We start from the raw sequence: 18,559 nt of genomic DNA, 5'->3' as shown, positions 1-18,559 counted from the left end.
ATCAGAGGTTGATGGCTGCCTGGAACATAGGACATAGGTTTAAGGTGAGGGGGGAAAGATTTAATAGCAACCTGAGGGGTAACATTTTCACACAAAGGGTGGTGGGTTTATGGAGTGAGCTGCCAGAGGATATAGTTGAGGCAGGTACTAATGCAACGTTTATTAAACATTTAGACAGGTACATGGACAAGACAGTTTTAGAGGGATACTAGACCAAGTGGGTCCCTGTCACATGGGAGGTCTGGTCCCCCAACGCAACCCATTCCCCCAACACAAAATTCCACCATTCACCCATAGCCCCCATGGGAGGCCTGGTTCCCCAACGCAACCCGTTCCCCAATGTAATATTCCACCACTCATCCGTTCCCCACATGGGAGGCCAAATTCCCCAACGCAACCCGATTCTCCAACGCAATATTCGATCACTCACACATAGCCCCCACAGGAGGCCTGGTCCCCCAACGTAACGCGTTCCAAAAAATGCAATATTCCACCACACACCCGTTCTGCCAATGCAACCTGTTCCCCCAATGCAATATTCCACCACTCACCCATAGATCCCAACTGCGCAAGGGTTGCTCATTTCCCCTTATTCACCCTCCCTTATTTTAAACTTTAAAAAAAATGCAATTGTACTTTGTTGGGCTGGCAAGACTCAGTGTCCTGGGATAGCAACATTGCAGTGAGCAGGGCTGCAATCCCATTGTGACAACATAGCTGTAAGTGCCAGTGCAGAGGGGATTTATTTTTGTGAAATCGGGATTTTGTGAGTTTATAAATGTGAATAACTTTTAAAATATAACATCAATCTGAACGAAAGTTGATATACCACACCATAGGACAATTGTGGGTAAGGTGGTGTAAAAATTGTAGCGCTATCGTGTACCGTTTTGGCGTAGATCTAGGATCACATGGGCACACAGACAGACATGCACGCACGCATAGAAACAAACAAGATGAGAGTTTGTACTAGACCAAGTGGGACCCGTTGGGTCCCGTCCCTTCAATGTGCGGTTGCAGGGGGGGGTGGGGGGGGGGGGGGCGTTATACACACTAACCCCCACCCCCCTCCCCCCCGCGGCATTCGCCATCCCACAGACACACACTAACCCTCCCTTGATATTATATTAATATTATTCATTCACTCCTTTACCCCATCCCCCGCCCTATCCACTCATGCATAACCCCCAACTGCGGAGGCGCGGCTAGAGAGGTAGGGAGAGGGTAGAGATTGAAGGGTGAGTGGAGCGCAGCATCACCGGGGAGGGCTGGTTCCCGATCGCAATACTCCACCCCTCACCCATAGGTCCCAATACTCATCACTCTCTAGAGAGGGTGGGGGGTGGCAGGGAGGGGGGGGGGGGGCAGAGAGGGAGGGAGGAGCAGAGAGATGGAACGGGGGCAGAGAGGAAGGGGGGGGAGGCAGAGAGGAAGGGGGACAGAGAGGGAGGGGGAGGAAGCACCTACCCAGGTCGTAGACCAGCAGCTTCCCATCAGGCACCGGGTCTGAGCAAGGCTGCGGGTGGGCATGAACCCGAGCGAGACCCATCCCCCCCCTCTCCTCCCCCTTTCCTCCTCCTCTCTCCCCTCTGCTCCCCCTCTCCTCTCCCCCTCCCCTTCTCCTCCCCCCCCTGCCCCCCTCTCCACCCCCCTTACCTCCTCATTACAACCCCACTTCCTCAAACCCACCTTCCTCCACCTTTCTCTGCCCCCCTCTCCCTCCCACTCTCTCTTTCTCTACCCTGGGGAAGGTGTAAAGAGAGAGAGAAGGAAGGGGAGTGGGTAGAGGCAGCACCTACCCAGGCCGTAGAGCACCAGCCTCCCCACCAGGAGCTGGGCCCGAGCGAGGCTGCGCTGGGCGTGGACCCGAATCAGTCAGGAGCGATGTGAGGATGGTTATAAGCAGCGGAGGGCCGGCCAAACGTGGCTTCTGCTAGGTGAAGCCCATCCACCCGTGTGAGATGATCGGGTGGGGGAGACGCCCAGAGATCACTAGGTGGGATCGGGATCACCAGCGAGGAAAAGGCGTCACGATTCCCCGAGTACCTGCCTCTCTCAGAGGGAGTAATGGCCGCCACGCCACCATCCCACCGCTCTTCCCCGCACCCTTACCCGTGCCCGCGCGGCGATAACGGCCACCACCGCCATGTTCTAGAACTTCAAGGAGCCCAGCGGAGCGTGCAGCATGACCTGAGCAGCAGTTTAAAAACGCTAAGTGACAAATTTAAAGAAGTGAAAGTTAAGAAGCCAAGTAGTACAGAAAACATAACAGGGGTGACGTCACTCGCAGCACGAGCAGAGGCAGGCAGTCAGATCCATTGTGACGTCTTCAGCAAGACCATCTCGTTTATTTTCTAAGTTATTTGAGATTTGTGAATATTGTCATAAATAACTCAAGAAATAATGCATGAAATTTTCAGATAAGGCAATTTTTTATGTTAGCACGTGATTTTTTTCGAGAAGATGTGATCACACACACACACACACACACACACACACACACACACACACACACACACACACACACACACACACACACACACACACACACACACACACTTAGGAGTATGCAGAGAATGGATGGGTGTGGGTTATGTGCAGGCAGATCTGATGTTTGGCATAGACATAATGGGTTGAAGAGCCTGTTCCTGTGCTGTACTGTTTTATAGATAGACACAAAATGCTGGAGTAACTCAGCGGGACAGACAGCTCGATAGAAGGAATGGGTGATGTTTCAGGTTGAGACACTTCTTCAGATTAAGAGTCAGGGTAGAAGGAGACATAGATAAGGAAATGTAAGGTGTGAAAATGTGATTAGATCATTGTTAGCTGGGAGAAGGTGACAACAAAGCAAACAGAGTTAAAATGTGTTAAAGAGGGAACTGCAGATGCTGGAGAATCGAAGGTTACACAGAAAAGCTGGAGAAACTCAGCGGGTGCAGCAGCATCTATGGAGCGAAGGAAATAGGCAACGTTTCGGGCCGAAACCCTTCTTCAGACTGATCAGGGGTGGATTAAAATGTAATCGGGGACAATCAGACTGGTCAGAGAACTGGGAAGATGGGAGGGATGGAGAGAGAGGGAAAGCAAAGGTTACTTGAAGTTAGTCAAGTCAATATTCATGCCAGTGGGGTGTAAGCTGCCCAAACGAAATATGAAGTGCTCTTCCTCCAATTTGCGCTGGGCCTCACTCTGACAATGCTGGAAGCTCAGGCCAGAAAGGTCAGTGTGGGAATGGGAGGGGGAGTTAAATGTTCTGTGTTCTATGACACAAATCAGAATGTGGACAAAAAAATACAGTTTGAGTGGTGTGCACTTAAAATAGCATGGTTTCCATAGAAATAGGGTTAGCAAAACTGGATTGTTTTGTGAGTAAATGGAACTGTTGCTTTTCAGACCTACGGTATTAATACTCACACTGCAAATGTGTTTTGCACGTTGCACCTCTGCTGACATAATTTTAGAGGGATTTGTTTGCCAGGAAAAATGCGTTGGGAGAAATGACCAATCCGCAGAGAAAAAACAGAAGCAATTTTCTCACAATGTGCACAAAATTGTATGGCGTAATAGCACACTTTTCAGAGATGTATGAACCGACTTTTAGCCCCAAGTGTGTTAGTTGTTAGGAGGAAGAAAGAAAGTTATGGACTTGTGGAAATTGTAGAATAGTTAATAACAAGCAATGTGGCAGCAGTAGACACCGTGAAAAGCACTTTGAGAGTTTCCATAAACCTAGATTTCACACTAAATTTACACTGGAATAGATCTTTTAAATGGACCAATGTAATGTAAAACCTTCCAAGGATCTACTTATTTAGAAAGGTGATTTAAATCAGTGTTTTAAAGTTTTAACGTATTGGTCATACTAAAAAGGTACAGAAATCTGAAGAAGGGTCCCGAACCAAAAAGTCACCTATCCACCTTCTCCAGAGATGCTGCCTGACCTGCTGAGTTACTCTTAATCATCACATCTCTCTTTTGTAAACCTGCAATTCCTTGTTTCTGCAGAAGAGAAATACCATATGTCCTAGGAGTACAGATGAAAGCATCTCAACCTATTTATAAATTTTCACAGGGTAGGAGGAGGAGAAGCAGCCTAACAGATGTCATGAAATGGTGGAGTAGGTGATGTGATGGATACCCAATGTGCAACCATATATTTAAAAGCAAATAATGACACAGCCCCAAAAAACAACCAACTTGTTCAATCTCTGCTGATGAAGTGATGATCTTTTAGTTTAGTTTAGTTTAGAGATACAGCGCGGAAACAAGCCATTGGGTCTACCGAGTCCGTGCCGACCAGCGATCCCCGCACACTAACATTATCCTGCACACACCTACGGACAAATTACAATCCCGGAGAAAACCCACGCAGGTCACAGGGCGAACATACAAACAATTCAGACAAGCACCCATAGTCAGGATCGAACCGGGTCCCTGGCACTGTAAGGTAGCAACTTCACTGTACTGCACCACTGTGCTGCCCCAATTTCCTATTGGGAAAACTTATGAAAGTAGGCATCAAAAGCAGCAATGGACCATGTAGTTGCTTGAGTCTGTCGCACTAATCACAAAGGTCATATGTTTCTAGATGACCTCCTATTTTCTTTGACTTCCTTAGTTTTCAATTTTCACACCCTGAATTTAGTTCTTGACAGAGGATGAAGTCTCCATCAGGATCCATGATTTCAAATGTTATTCGCTGCGAGCAAGAAGTAAGGAGAAAGGAGCAAGGTAAACCACAGAAGCTGGAAGCGCCCAAGGACATCAATGTTAGATAGAGTAGGTGATTATACTGTATGGCAGAGAGGTGGAATTTGGTAATGGAGAGAATTGTGGGGCTTAAAGTACAGCTCAGGATTGTGTTTCAAGCATTCTGATTCAGCCAGTAACCTTGTACCTGGCCCCAAATTCACATTTAAATGAAGTATAGGTGGTTCTGTTTTAATGTGATAGTTGTATTCTGAGAGCTCACGTTATTAAAAATATATTTTAATAGCAGTAAGTTTATTTTTATTACTGGAAGCTAATAAAATCAAATGGTTGTGTTATATGGTTTAATAAGTTCTCATCGCATAGGTGTGAGGGACAGATTTAAATGGTGGGTGCCAGAGGATGAGCTGCCTGAGGAGCTTGTTAAGGCAGGTACAGTAACAACATTGAAAAGACATTTAGACAGGAACATGGGTAGGAAAGGTCGAGAGAGATATGGGCTAAACATGAGGAAATGGGACCGGCTTAGATGGGCATCTTGGTTGCAATGGACGTTGGGCCAAAGGGCCTGTCTCTGTGCTGTATAATGCTTTGAGTCAATGACTCCAAGTGTCAATAGATGCGACTGCTTGTTAGTTTCAATGGCCACCTGCAGTGATGGAGTCATAGACTCATACAGTGTGGAAACGGGCCCTACAGCCGAACTTGCCCACACCGGCCAACATGTCCCAGCTATGTTAGACCCATCTGCCCGCGTTTAGCCCATATCCCTCCAAACTTGTCCTATCAACGTACATGTCTAACTGCTTCTTAAATGCCACAATTACCTCAACTTATACTGAGAACTGTTCTTAAGAGGCAATGGTGAATGATTACTGTGCCACGGTTACATGGAAACAGTTTTTTTTTAATCCTAGACTGATATATTTATCAAGACAACTGTTTTCTGTTTGTCAGACAATAGCCAATAGACAATAAACAATAGGTGCAGGAGTAGGCCATTTGGCCCTTCAAGCCAACACCGCCATTCAATGTGATCATGGCTGATCATCCACAATCAGTACCCCGTTCCTGCCTTCTCCCCATATCCCCTGAATCCGCTATCTTCAAGAGCCCTATCTAGCTCTCTCTTGAAAGTTTCCAGACTACCGGCCTCCATCGCCCTCTGAGGCAGAAAATTCCACACTCACAACTCTCTGTTTGAAAAAGTGTTTCCTCATCATTGCAGTATAATGTGGATAAATGTGAGGTTATCCATTTTGGTGGCAAAAACAGGAAAGCAGACTATTATCTAAATGGTGGCCGATTGGGAAAGGGGGAGATGCAGCGAGACCTGGGTGTCATGGTACACCAGTCATTGAAGGTAGGCATGCAGGTGCAGCAGGCAGTAAAGAAAGCGAATGGTATGTTAGCTTTCATTGCAAAAGGATTTGAGTATAGGAGCAGAGAGGTTCTACTGCAGTTGTACAGGGTCTTGGTGAGACCACACCTGGAGTATTGCGTACAGTTTTGGTCTCCAAATCTGAGGAAGGACATTATTGCCATAGAGGGAGTGCAGAGACGGTTCACCAGACTGATTCCTGGGATGTCAGGACTGTCTTATGAAGAAAGACTGGATAGACTTGGTTTATACTCTCTAGAATTTAGAAGATTGAGAGGGGATCTTATAGAAACTTACAAAATTCTTAAGGGGTTGGACAGGCTAGATGCAGGAAGATTGTTCCCGATGTTAGGGAAGTCCAGGACAAGGGGTCACAGCCTAAGGATAAAGGGGAAATCCTTTAAAACCGAAATGAGAAGAACTTTTTTCACGCAGAGAGTGGTGAATCTCTGGAACTCTCTGCCACAGAGGGTAGTTGAGGCCAGTTCATTGGCTATATTTAAGAGGGAGTTAGATGTGGCCCTTGTGGCTAAGGGGATCAGGGGGTATGGAGAGAAGGCAGGTACGGGATACTGAGTTGGATGATCAGCCATGATCATATTGAATGGCGGTGCAGGCTCGAAGGGCCGAATGGCCTACTCCTGCACCTAATTTCTATGTTTCTATCTCCGTTCAAAATGGCTTACCCCTTATTCTTAAATGACCCCTTATTCTTCAGTTTCTAAAGTAACTTTTAAGTGGTTCTCTTCTCCCCAATTGAAATTGCATTATAAACAATTCATCCCGGTTAATACAAATAACATTCCCTAATTCATAATCATGTTATATCTAATTCACGGTATGGAAAAACACATTATAAAAGACTACCTTGTGCCTCCCCACATAAGGCAGGCAAACTCATCATCCTCTGTTTCCACCCACGACCATGAAAATCATGCATGATGCAAATATCAAAATTCTCTTTAATTTCTGCTCTTAACTGCTTAATTTACATAGCAACAGCAGCCCCCTAATGGTACAAGGTACAGGACTAACAGTGAAGACAGACACAAAATGCCGGAGTAACTCAGCGGGGCATGCAGCATCTCTTGAGTAATTCTTTCTCCAGAGATGCTGCCTGACCCGCTGAGTTACTCCAGCATTTTGTGTCTATCTTCGGTGTAAACCAGCATCTGCTGTTCCTTCCTACACACAGGTCTAAACATTGTTAGCTTGAAAGTAAAAATGGTCCTAGCCACGACACTATGTGAACTGGAACCATCCAGGCACTGTGGAGATCTGCCATCTTACACAGTTGACTGCGCAGTGAAGAGCCATTAACAAAACCTGTTCACTTGCTGCTCTGATTGTTCTGTTGCCAATACACATATTAGTCACTGAATAAAATTTAAGGTTTTTTGCATTGGGAGATTATTCAGTTTTCTCGGCGTTGCTCTGAATTATAACACTCATACTTTCCAAATTCCATGAAACATGCAACTGATGAATGGAGAGAAAAAAAAGGATACTTGGTAAAATGCAGAATTTTAAACCAGTTGTACCATAAGTTCATAAATTCTAGGAGCAGATAAGGCCAGTCGGCCCATCAAGTCTACTCTGCCATTGCTGATTTACAGTATCTTTCCCTCTTTCATGGCTGATCTAACGTTTCCTGTCTTATCCCCATAAACTCAGACACCTTTACTAATACAGAACCTATCAATCTCTGCCTTAATCACAAATCTTTCAATCTTTGTCTTTTTTTTTCACATTTAATTAGAATTTAATTTCAAGTTTTAATGTACCTGTTGGGTGCTGTGACTGTGACTGTGACTGTTCAGACCATTTTCCTCCGGGGATGAATAAAGTTCTATCGTATCATATTGTATCGTATCGTAAGAATATATATTGACATCCCCTCCACAGCCGTCTCTGGCAATGAATCTGATACAGAGCGCTAGTGAGCAGTGCCGGAAATCCCGCAGAGGCCAGGTGTCTCCCCTGTGTTTTCAGAGGTGGGGGACGATGCCCCACCTCTCAAAACGAGAGATGTCGGTCAGCAGGCAATTGGGGCGGGACATGATGTTTCAGCACGATGATTAGATGAGGGAGGAGTCGGTCAGAGTCGGAAGTAGGGAGGTGGGACTGAGGGAAATGTGCCCAGGTCATAGGGTCACAACGGCAGCCCTGGACACGGACCTTTGCCTCATCCACAGCCAGGATCGATCCAGGCCGGCTATCCGGTGCAGCAATCGCTGCCGAACCGTCACTGGACTATCCCCGTCCCCACCCGAGTGCCCACCCGAGTGCCCCCCACGCCTGGGGGTGGCCAGAGACGTCGGGAGTCAGACGGGCGCGGTGCCCCCAGGCACACAGAAAGCACAGATAAGCAGCGCTAAACCCAGCTCAACTATGCCTCTCCCGCCAGGTTGACCTACAGCCCTGCTTGGACTTAAGGGAAATATGGCCCAGGCTTACAGCCAGTACAGAGAAGCCCACGGCTCCGGACTAGTATTCCGTCAGTCTAGGCAGGGCTGTAGGTTAACCCGGTGAAACAAGCAGAGTTGAGCTGCATTTAGCGCTGGATTGGGCTGTAATTACCGTTCACAGGGCCCACGGCAGAAGTCTTCGAAGCTTCGCGTGTGTGTGTGAGTGTGCGCATGCGAGCGTGGCCGCCAAGAAATTGTGTCCCCCGGTCCCTTCCATATTTTGATAGCGATTTCCATCACTGCTAATGAGACCACACCTGGAGTATTGTGTGCAGTTTTGGTCCCCTAATTTGAGGAAGGACATTCTTGTTAATGAGGGAGTGCAGCATAGGTTTACAAGGTTAATTCCCAGGATGGCAGGAATGTCATATGTTGAGAGACTGGAGCAGCTGGAGTTTAGAAGGATGAGAGGGATTCTCATTGAAACATATAAGATTGTTAAGGGCTTGGACACGCTAGAGGTAGGAAACATGTTCCAGATTTTGGGGGAGTCCAGTACCAGGGGCCACAGTTTAAGAATAAGGAGTAAGCCATTTAGAACGGAGGCAAGGAATCACTTTTTCTCACAGAGAGTTGTGAGTCTGTGGAATTCTCTGCCTCAGAGGGCAGTAGAGGCAGGTTCTCTGGATGCTTTCAAGAGAGAGCTAGATGGGACTCTTAAAAATAGCAGAGTCAGGGGATATGGGGAGAAGGCAGGAACAGGGTATTGATTGGGGATGATCAGCCATGATCACATTGAATGGCGGTGCTGGCTCGAATGGCTGAATGGCCTATTCCTGCACCTATTGTCTATTGTCTATTGAATTCCACAGATTCACCACCCTCTGACTAAAGAAATTAATTCTTCTCTCCTTTCTAAAGGTTTGTCCTTTTATTCTATGGCTATGGCCACTGAATCTAAACTCGCCCACTAGTGGAAGCATCCTCTCCACATTCACACCATCCAGGCCTTTCACTATTCGGTAAATTTCAATGAGGTCCCCCCTCATCCAATTGAAATAATCCCTCCTCTGCAAGAATGTGGATCTTTGAGTTATTTTTCTATTTGTTTACTGTGTCACATTTCTAAACTGAATTTACAGTCATTTTACTTATTCAAGAGAGATGCCAGGAAATAACTCATCTTTTATTATGAAAGAAAACCTTTTCTTTCCATTTCATTCTGCAATCCTGCGTGGAACTGACAGCTACACGAGAACAGAGCCTCATACTGTCAGATTTTGACATGAAGCTTTGGAGAGGAAAAAAATCTACTTTAAGTGGAACAGCTGCGGAGGTGAGGTGAACGGGATAGGTCACAGTGAGTTGTGATTAGTCTCAGTCGGGGAAATTGAGTCACAACCTGAGGGTTTCTTTTCTGGTCTTTGCCGAGGAATGTTTGTGCAACAGGACATATTCCGGCCTACCTGTTCCTATACTGTTAAACTAACTCTCATTACTGGCATGCGGCACGGTGGCCTAGCGGTAGAGCTACTGCCTTACAGCGCCAGGGACTATGGTTCGATCCTGACCACAGGTGCTGTCTGTTCGGAGTTTGTAAGTTCTCCCCGTGACCCGCGTGGATTTTCTCCGAGATCTTCAGCTTCCTCCCACACTCCAAAGACAGACAGGTTTGTCAGTTGTGTAAGAAAGAATTTCAGATGCTGGTTTAAATTGAAGATAACCATATAACCATATTACAGCACGGAAACAGGCCATCTCGACCCTTCCAGTCCGTGCCGAACACAAAATGCTGCTGGAGTAACTCAGGAGGACAGGCAGCATCTCTGGAGAGAAGGAATGGGTGACGTTTCGGGTCGAGACTGAAGTCTGAAGATGGGTCTCGACCCGAAACGTCACCCTCCAGTTACTCCAACATGTTGTGTCTATTTTCAGGTTTGTAGGTTGTTCCGGCCTACTAGTTAAGGGTTAGGGTCCCTAGTGTGTGTAGGATAGTGTTACTTTGCGGGGATTGCTGGTCGATGTGGAATTGGTGGAACAAAGGGCCTGTTTCCACACTGTATCTCTGAACTAAACTTAAACTAAACTATATCTCACCATCCTTACATATATAAAAAATGTTTCTATCCTCACCATCTTGCAGCTGTGACCTATGTGCTAAACTCCTGATTTAAGTATCTATGCTACCCGGACTTACGACTAGTATTTTGAAGAGAGCGGCATGGTGGAGCTGCGGTAAAATTGCTGCCTCACAGCGCTCAAGGCTCAGGTTTGATCCTGGCCATGGGTGCTGTCTGTACAGAGTTCGTACATTCTCCCCGTGACCACGTGGGTTCTCCCCGGGTGCTCTGGTTACCTCCCACACTCCAAAGATGTACAGGTTTATCGGTTAATTGGCTTTGGTAAAGATTGTAATTTGGCCCTAGTGTGTAGGATAGTGCTAATGTGTACGGGGCTTGCTGGTCAGCGCGGACTCGGTTGGTCGAAGGATTTTGGCCATCTCAGGGAGCGTGGACTGCTCAAGGGATGGAGATACATTACTGAAACATGGCTGAGAGAAGTGCAGTGGGGCAGATCGATGTTCCAGTGCACAGATACTAAATGGATGGTAGAGATGCAGCTAAGAGATGAGAGAGGTGGGTTGCCTTGTGGGTCAGGGAGGAAGGATATAACTATTGGGACAGCATGTTCCTATTAGCACGAATGGTAAGGCTGGCAATTTAGCAGAACTCTGGTTATTGAGAGATGTTGAGGGCAGGTAAGAGAAGGAGGCATGTGTCAGCTACAAGTAGTCGGGATCAAGCAAATTTCTCCACGAGTATAAGACGCATAGGAGATAATAGCCAATAGCCAATTAGCCTACAGACCTGTACATCTCTGGAGTGTGGGAGGATACCGAAGATCTCATAGAAAATGGTGGTCATGGGGAGAACATACAAACACTTTACAGACAGCACCCATAGTCAGGATTGAACCCGGGTTACCAGTGCTGTAAGGCAGCAACTCTCCCTCTGCACCACCATGCTACCCATACATATTGTATATATTTCACTGAGATCTCTTCTCATCCTTCACTACTCCAGCAAATACATGCTATGTTGACCCAATTTCTCATCATACAATAGCCCAGGAATCAATCTAGTGAAGCTAGAAACAAAAAGCTGGAGTAACTCAGCGGGACAAGCAACGTCTCTGGAGAGAAAGAATGCGTGACGTTTTGGGTTGAGACCCTTCTTCAGACTGGTGAATTGGGATAATTGGGAGGACGAAGGGAAGACATAAAATGGCCTTCTTTTTGCAGAACCACAAGAGACAGGGTTGATATTAAATAAATATTACTCATTTGTTATTAGAGGAAAAGATCATGGAAGCTGAGGAATTAAGGCATTTGAGAGGCAATGAATGACTGAAAAAGGAGGTATTGGTGGTGAAAGTGAATTCTGGGACCTGGCATGAAGCTCGTAGAGAAATTGTGGATGCTCTTGAAGAGATATCTGCAACATCTTTGGCCACGGGTGAATTTCCAGAAGTCTGAATCGTGGCAAGTGTACTGTTATTTACGAATGACAGCAAGGACAGGCGAAGGAACTACAAGCCAGTGAGCCTGGCATCAGCGGTAGGAAAGCTGTTGGAGGGGATACCAAGGGACTGGATATTCCAGCATTTGGTTGGGTGTTCTCATCAGGGACTGCCAGCATGGCTTTGTAGATGGGAAATTGTGCTTCAATAATCTGACAGAAATATATATTATTATTATATTTTTTATTATATATTATATATTATATATTATTATTATAAATGAAGGGACTGAAGTTTAGGGGTAACATGAGGGGGAACTTCTTTACTCAGAGAGTGGTAGCTGTGTGGAATGAGCTTCCAGTGAAGGTGGTGGAGGCAGGTTCGTTTTTATCATTTAAAAATAAATTGAATAGTTATATGGATGGGAAGGGAATGGAGGGTTATGGTCTGAGCGCAGGTATATGGGACTAGGGGAGATTATGTGTTCGGCACGGACTAGAAGGGTCGAGATGGCCTGTTTCCGTGCTGTAATTGTTATATGGTTATATATGGTTATATTTGAAGAGGCCATCGTAATTATTGATGAGGTAGAGCAGTGGACATGGTCAATATTAGCAAGGCCTTTGATCAGAGCTTGCATTGTAGGCTAGTTTGGAAAGTTAGATGTGTAGGAAAGAACTCTAGATGGTGGTTTAAATCGAAGATAGATACACAATGCTGGAGTAACTCAGCAGGACAGGCAGCATCTCTGGATAGAATGAATGGGTGACGTTTTGGGTCACAACTTTACTTCAGACTGAAAAGTCAGATCTTATGCAATCCAAGACAATGGACAATAGACAATAGACAATAGACAATAGGTGCAGGAGTAGGCCATTCGGCCCTTCGAGCCAGCACCGCCAATCAATGTGATCATGGCTGTTCATCTCCAATCAGTACACAGTTCCTGCCTTCTCCCATACCTTTAAGAAACCTATCTAGCTCTCTGTTGAAAGTATCCAGAGAATTGGCCTCCACCGCCCTCTGAGGCAGATAATTCCACAGACTCACAACTCTCTGTGTGAAAAAGTGTTTCCTCGTCTCCGTTCTAAATGGCTTACCCCTTATTCTTAAACTGTGGCCCCTGGTTCTGGACACCCCGAACATCAGGAACATGTTTTTTGCCTCTAGCGTGTCCAAACCCTTAATAATCTTATATGTTTCAGTAAGATTCCCTCTCATCCTTCTAAATTCCAGGGTATACAAGCCCAGCCGCTCCATTCTCTCAGCAAATAACAGTCCCGCCATCCCGGGAATTAACCTTGTAAACCTACGCTGCACTCCCTCAATTGCAAGAATGTCCTTCCTCAAATTAGGGGAACAAAACTGCACACAATACTCCAGGTGTTGTACAGGGGAACAACTACAGAAGGACCTCTTTATTCCTGTACTCAACTCCTCTTGTTATGAAGGCCTGCATCCCATTCGCTTTCTTCACTAGCTGCTGTATCTGCATGCTTACTTTCATTGACTGATGTACAAGGACCCCCAGATCCCGTTGTACTTCCCCCTTTCCCAACTTGACACCATTTAGATAATACCCTGTCGTCTTGTTTTTGCTACCAAAGTGGATAACCTCACATTTATCCACATTAAACTGCATCTGCCATGCTTCTGCCCACTCACCCAACCTGTCCAAGTCACCCTGCATTCTCATAGCATCCTCCACACAGTTCACACTGCCACCCAGCTTTGTGGTGCAAAGACGCTTCCAGATTGGATCAACATTGTCTTGGCACAAGGAGTCAAAAGTAGTTGTGGAGAGTTGTTTTTTCTGATTGGAGGTGTGTGACCAGTGGTGTGCCGCAGGGATCAGTGGTGGGTCCATTCGCTTGTTATCTTAATTGACTGTGTATTAAAGAAGGCATTTAGCATGCTTGCCTTCATTGGGAAGGATATTAAGTACAAATGTCGGCATATCATGATATCATGATACAGCTGTACAAGTCGTTGGTGAGACCATATCTGCCAACAGTTCTGGTCACTCTTCAGAGTGAAGGATATCGATAAGTCGTTAAGTGTGCGAAAAGGTTCACCAACATGTTACCTGAACTTTCAGGCTTGAGTTATCGGGAGAGGCTGGTTGGACTGGGAGGCGTTTTCCATTTGGAGGCACTGGGATCAGAAATCCATCTTGAACAGCTTGGACAAATGGGCCAAAGGGCCTATTTCCATGCTATATTTCCCTAGGGTTGAGTCTATCTTGGTTGGCATAGACAGAATGGACCTAAGTGCCTGTTTCTGTGCTATATAACTATGACTTTATGACTATGCCTTTATGGTCTATATAACTATTACTTTATGGTCCTCATGACTTATTCCTGCTCAATGTATCCCATTCTGCTTGCTCTATTTTGGACACCATATCTGAGGAAGGATGTGCTGGCACTGGAGAAGGTTTCAGAGGACGTTTACAAGAATGATCCCAGGAATTAGTAGGTTAACCTATGATGAGCGTTTGTCGGCACTGAGCCTGTATTCGCTGGAGTTTAGAAGAATGAGGGGGGACCTCATTGAAACATACAGAATAGTGAAAGGCATGGATAGAGTGAATGTGGAGAGGATGTTTCCATTAGTGGGAGAGTCTAGGACGAGAGATCATAACCTCAGAATTAAAGTACGTTCTTTTTGGAAGGAGATGAGAGGACATTTCTTTAGTCAGAAGGTGGTGAATCTATGGAATTCTTTGCCACAGAATGCTGTGGAGACTGTCAGTGGTCGTATTTAAGGCAGAGATAGCTAGATTCTTGATTTATGCTGGTGTCAGAAGCTATGGGAAGAAGGCAAGAGAATGGGGTTAGGAGGGAGAGATAGATCAGCCATGATTGAATGGCAGAGCTGACTTGATGGGTCCAATGATCTAATTCTACTCTTATGACCTCATGACAATTATATACGAATCCAAACCTACAGGCTGCTTAATTAGTGTCCACTCAATATTACCTCAATGTAATGTTTTGTCTAATTCTGTCACGGCAGATTAAATTAAAATTACCCTCAATTAAATACACAAAATCTCTTTCATACATTGGAATCAATAGCAATTTCAGTTCATTTCAGTTCAGTTTGGTTTATTGTCATATGTACCGAGGTGTAGTGAAAAGCTTTTGTTGCATGCTATCCAGTCAGTGGAAAGGCAATATATCATAATCGAGCCACTCACAGTGAATAGATACATGATAAGGGAATAACGTTTAGTGCAAGGTAAAGCCAGTGAGGCCCGATCAAAGATAGTCCGATGAGTCAATAGCATTAACTGGAATGAACTTTGTGAATTCAACTGCTGCAGGCAACCCCAGATGGCCTTGTACATGACCCCTGGAAATTGAGCAAAAGTTTTAAATTCATTACCTGGTCAGCTACAGCTCGAGCCAGTTTATCCATTCTGGAGCCCGCTTCTGCAATCTTCTTTGCCGCATTGATAACGTCGGATGTATTTTTTAGCGGACCCTTGCCCCTACAAAATATTGGAAAACACAATAAAGCAATAAGTGAATCTTCCAGTCAGAAAAAAAAATGGACTTGAAACCATCTTTAAAATGGATTTAGTGAGTGACTAAGATCTTTATGAATTCTGTAATTGCATGGACAGATTACGAATTCTATTCTATTGGGAACAATAAGCTAAGAAGCTTATGAGATGGATGGAGGAGGATTTTAGGTGACCCCTGTATTAAAACAAATCAATTGTAACAATTAGAACAGGAAACATTGACAATACACAGTAGCAATTGAAAGGTCATTTTGCTCGTTAGCATTTCTCCAGAAATGTAATAAGGTACTGAGGTTCGAGAATTGACCAAGGCGAGAATGGGTGAGAGTACTATAGATTAGTACTAACGGCAAATCACCTGTGCAAATGACTCCATGATAAAGTCTCCATCTATATCAGTCATTATCCTTTCCTTTCTTAGGACTATGGCAGGCTACACTCATATTCAGATCATTTCTCCTACTCGCCTTCTCTTCAGAGATGTTGCCTGTCCCACTGAGTTGCTCCAGCATTTTGTGTTTACCTGTAGATAATTCCCTCGATTCTCTACTACCAATTCCTCCGTCTACGCCGCATCTGCGCCCAGGATGAGGTTTTCCATACTGGATCATCGGAGATGTCCTCAATCTTTAGGAAACGGGGGTTCCCCTTTATAGATGAGGCTCTCACTATCGCGCAGCTCCACTCTTGCTCCCCATCCCCATCCCCACATTCATAACAAGGACAGAGTTCCCCTTGTCCTCACCTTCCACCCCATCAGCCGTTGCATACAGCATATAATCCTCCAACACTTTTGCCACCTCCAACGGGATCCCACTAAGGGCCACATAGTCCCATCTCCACCCCGTTCTGCTTTCCGCAGAAACCGTTCCCTCCGCAACTCCCTGGTCAACTCGTCCCTTACCACCCAAACAACCCCCTCCCCAGGTACTTTCCCCAGCAACCGCAGGAGATGCAACACCTGTCCCTTTACCTCCCCCCTCGACCACCCAAGGACCCCAACAGTCTTTTCAGGTGAGGCAGAGGTTCACTTGCACCTCCTCCAACCTCATCTATTGTATCTGCTGTTTCAGGTATCAACTTCTGTACATCGGTCAGACCAAGCGCTGGCTCGGCGATCGTTTCGCTGAACACCTCCGCTCAGTCCGTCTTAACCTAGCTGATCTCCCTTTTGCTCCCCCTCCATTTCCAATCTGACCTTTCTGTCCTGGGCCTCCTCCATTTTTAGAGTGAGGCCCAGCGGAAATTGGATGAACAGCACCTCATATTTCGCTTGGGTAGCTTACACCCCAGCGGGATGAACATTGACTTCTCTAACTTCAAATACCCCTTGCTTTCCCCCTCTCTCCATCCCCTCCCCTTCCCAGTTTTCCCACCAGTCTTACTGTCTCCGACTACATTCTATCTCGGTCCCGCCCACTCCCCTGAAATTCAGTCTGAAGAAGGGTCTCAACCCAAAACGTCACCCATTCCTTCTCTCCAGAGATACTGCCTGTCCCGCTGAGTTGCTCCAGCACTTTGTGTCTACGTTTAGACTATTTCCTATCTTTAGCGACACAGAAGCTATTTTCAATATCTTAAATCCTTGTAGCATGTTCAAGGGACATAAACAATTTAAGCCTTTGACAGCAGCACTCTAAATCAGATCTTTCATCTTGGGTAATATTTCAAGAACGTTTTATTGCAGCTGAATGGGATACATGCATGGTAGAGCAATGGTAGAGTTGCTGCCTTACAGCGGCAGAGACCCAGTTCGATCCTAACTACGGGTGCTGCCTGTACGGAGTTTGTATGTTCTCCCCGTCACCTGCATGGGTTTTCTCCGGGATCTCCGGTTTCCTCCCACACCCCAAAGACGTACAGGTTTGTAGTCTCATTGGCTTAGTATCATTGAAAATTGTCCAATAGTATGTTTAGGATAGTGTTGGTGCGCGGGGACCGCAGACTCGGTGCGCTGAACGGCCTTTTTCCGCGCTGTATCTGTAAATTAAACTAAACTAAACTAAACATGCATGTGTGCTAACTATAATCAAATCTGCTCTTGATCTTTCCTATTTTTACTTTGTTTGTGCAATATGCCATCTTGCTCTCCTGAAATCACCAGGTTTGATTTGGGTTTAGGGTGTCAAATAGAAATTTGATAGATTTTAAGCAGGCAGCAATGTGAATGTTTAGCATGCGTCAGCAAAGAGTTCGACACCCTGGGAGCAATGATGACGTTGAAGGGAAGAGGTGCACATCATAGAGGGTGTAAGATAACTGTAGGGGAAAGGCTTATCCAACTAGCCTGAGATCACAGGCCTCTTCTGGCAGTGCTGAGGTAAATGATTCAGGTTGAAGAGGGACCAGAGGAGTTTTACGAGAGTGAGCCCAGTGAAGATGGGTTAATATATGAGGAGCGTTTGATGATTTTGGGACTGTTGAGAAGAATGGTGGGGGTGGGGGGGGAGGTTCTCATTGAAACCTACTGAATAATGAAAGGCCTAGATAGAGTGGATGTGGAGAGGATGTGGGGGAGTCTAGGACCAGCGGGCACAGCCTCAGAATAAAAGAACATACCTTTACAATGGAAATAACATGAGATTTCTTAAGCCAGAGGGTGGTCTGTGATTCTGTGAAATTCATTGCCACAAACGGTTATGGAGGCCAATTCATTGGGTGTTTTTAAAGTGAAGACTGATAGGTCCTTGCTTAGTAAGGACACCAAAGGTTAGGAAGAAGGCAGGAGAGTGAAGTCAAGCGGGAAAGGTAGATCAGCCATGATCGAATGGTGGAGCAGACTCGATGGGCCAAATGCCCTAAATTCTGCTCCTTTTTCTTATGATCTTATGACCTCTGGATAGTGTTGTGAAGTAGAGGGATCTAGGAGTGCAGGTGCATGGTTCCTTGAAGGTCGTGTCACAGGTAAGGCGGTCAAAAAGGCTTTTGACACTTTGGCCTTCATCAGTCAGAGTATTGAGTATAAAAGTTGGGAGGTCATGTTGCAGTTGTATAAGACGTTGGTGA

General features: G+C 45.7%; 1 protein-coding gene across 2 annotated transcripts in view; it reads right to left on the bottom strand.

Annotated features, from left to right (window-relative positions):
• ctnna2 (catenin (cadherin-associated protein), alpha 2) overlaps positions 1–18,559 on the bottom strand; it is a 1,403,856-nt gene that overhangs the window by 143,460 nt on the left and 1,241,837 nt on the right. For both annotated transcript variants that reach the window (XM_055644902.1, XM_055644985.1), the window contains exon 16: positions 15,412–15,517. In XM_055644902.1, the coding sequence (XP_055500877.1) occupies positions 15,412–15,517 (106 nt within the window). The remainder of the gene's footprint in view (positions 1–15,411; positions 15,518–18,559) is intronic.

Source organism: Leucoraja erinacea, chromosome 1 (genome assembly GCF_028641065.1).
Source record: "Leucoraja erinacea ecotype New England chromosome 1, Leri_hhj_1, whole genome shotgun sequence".
Classification (NCBI taxonomy): domain Eukaryota; kingdom Metazoa; phylum Chordata; class Chondrichthyes; order Rajiformes; family Rajidae; genus Leucoraja; species Leucoraja erinaceus.
The sequence above is the reverse complement of the archived record's forward strand: the minus strand, read 5'-3'. Positions and strand labels throughout refer to the sequence as shown.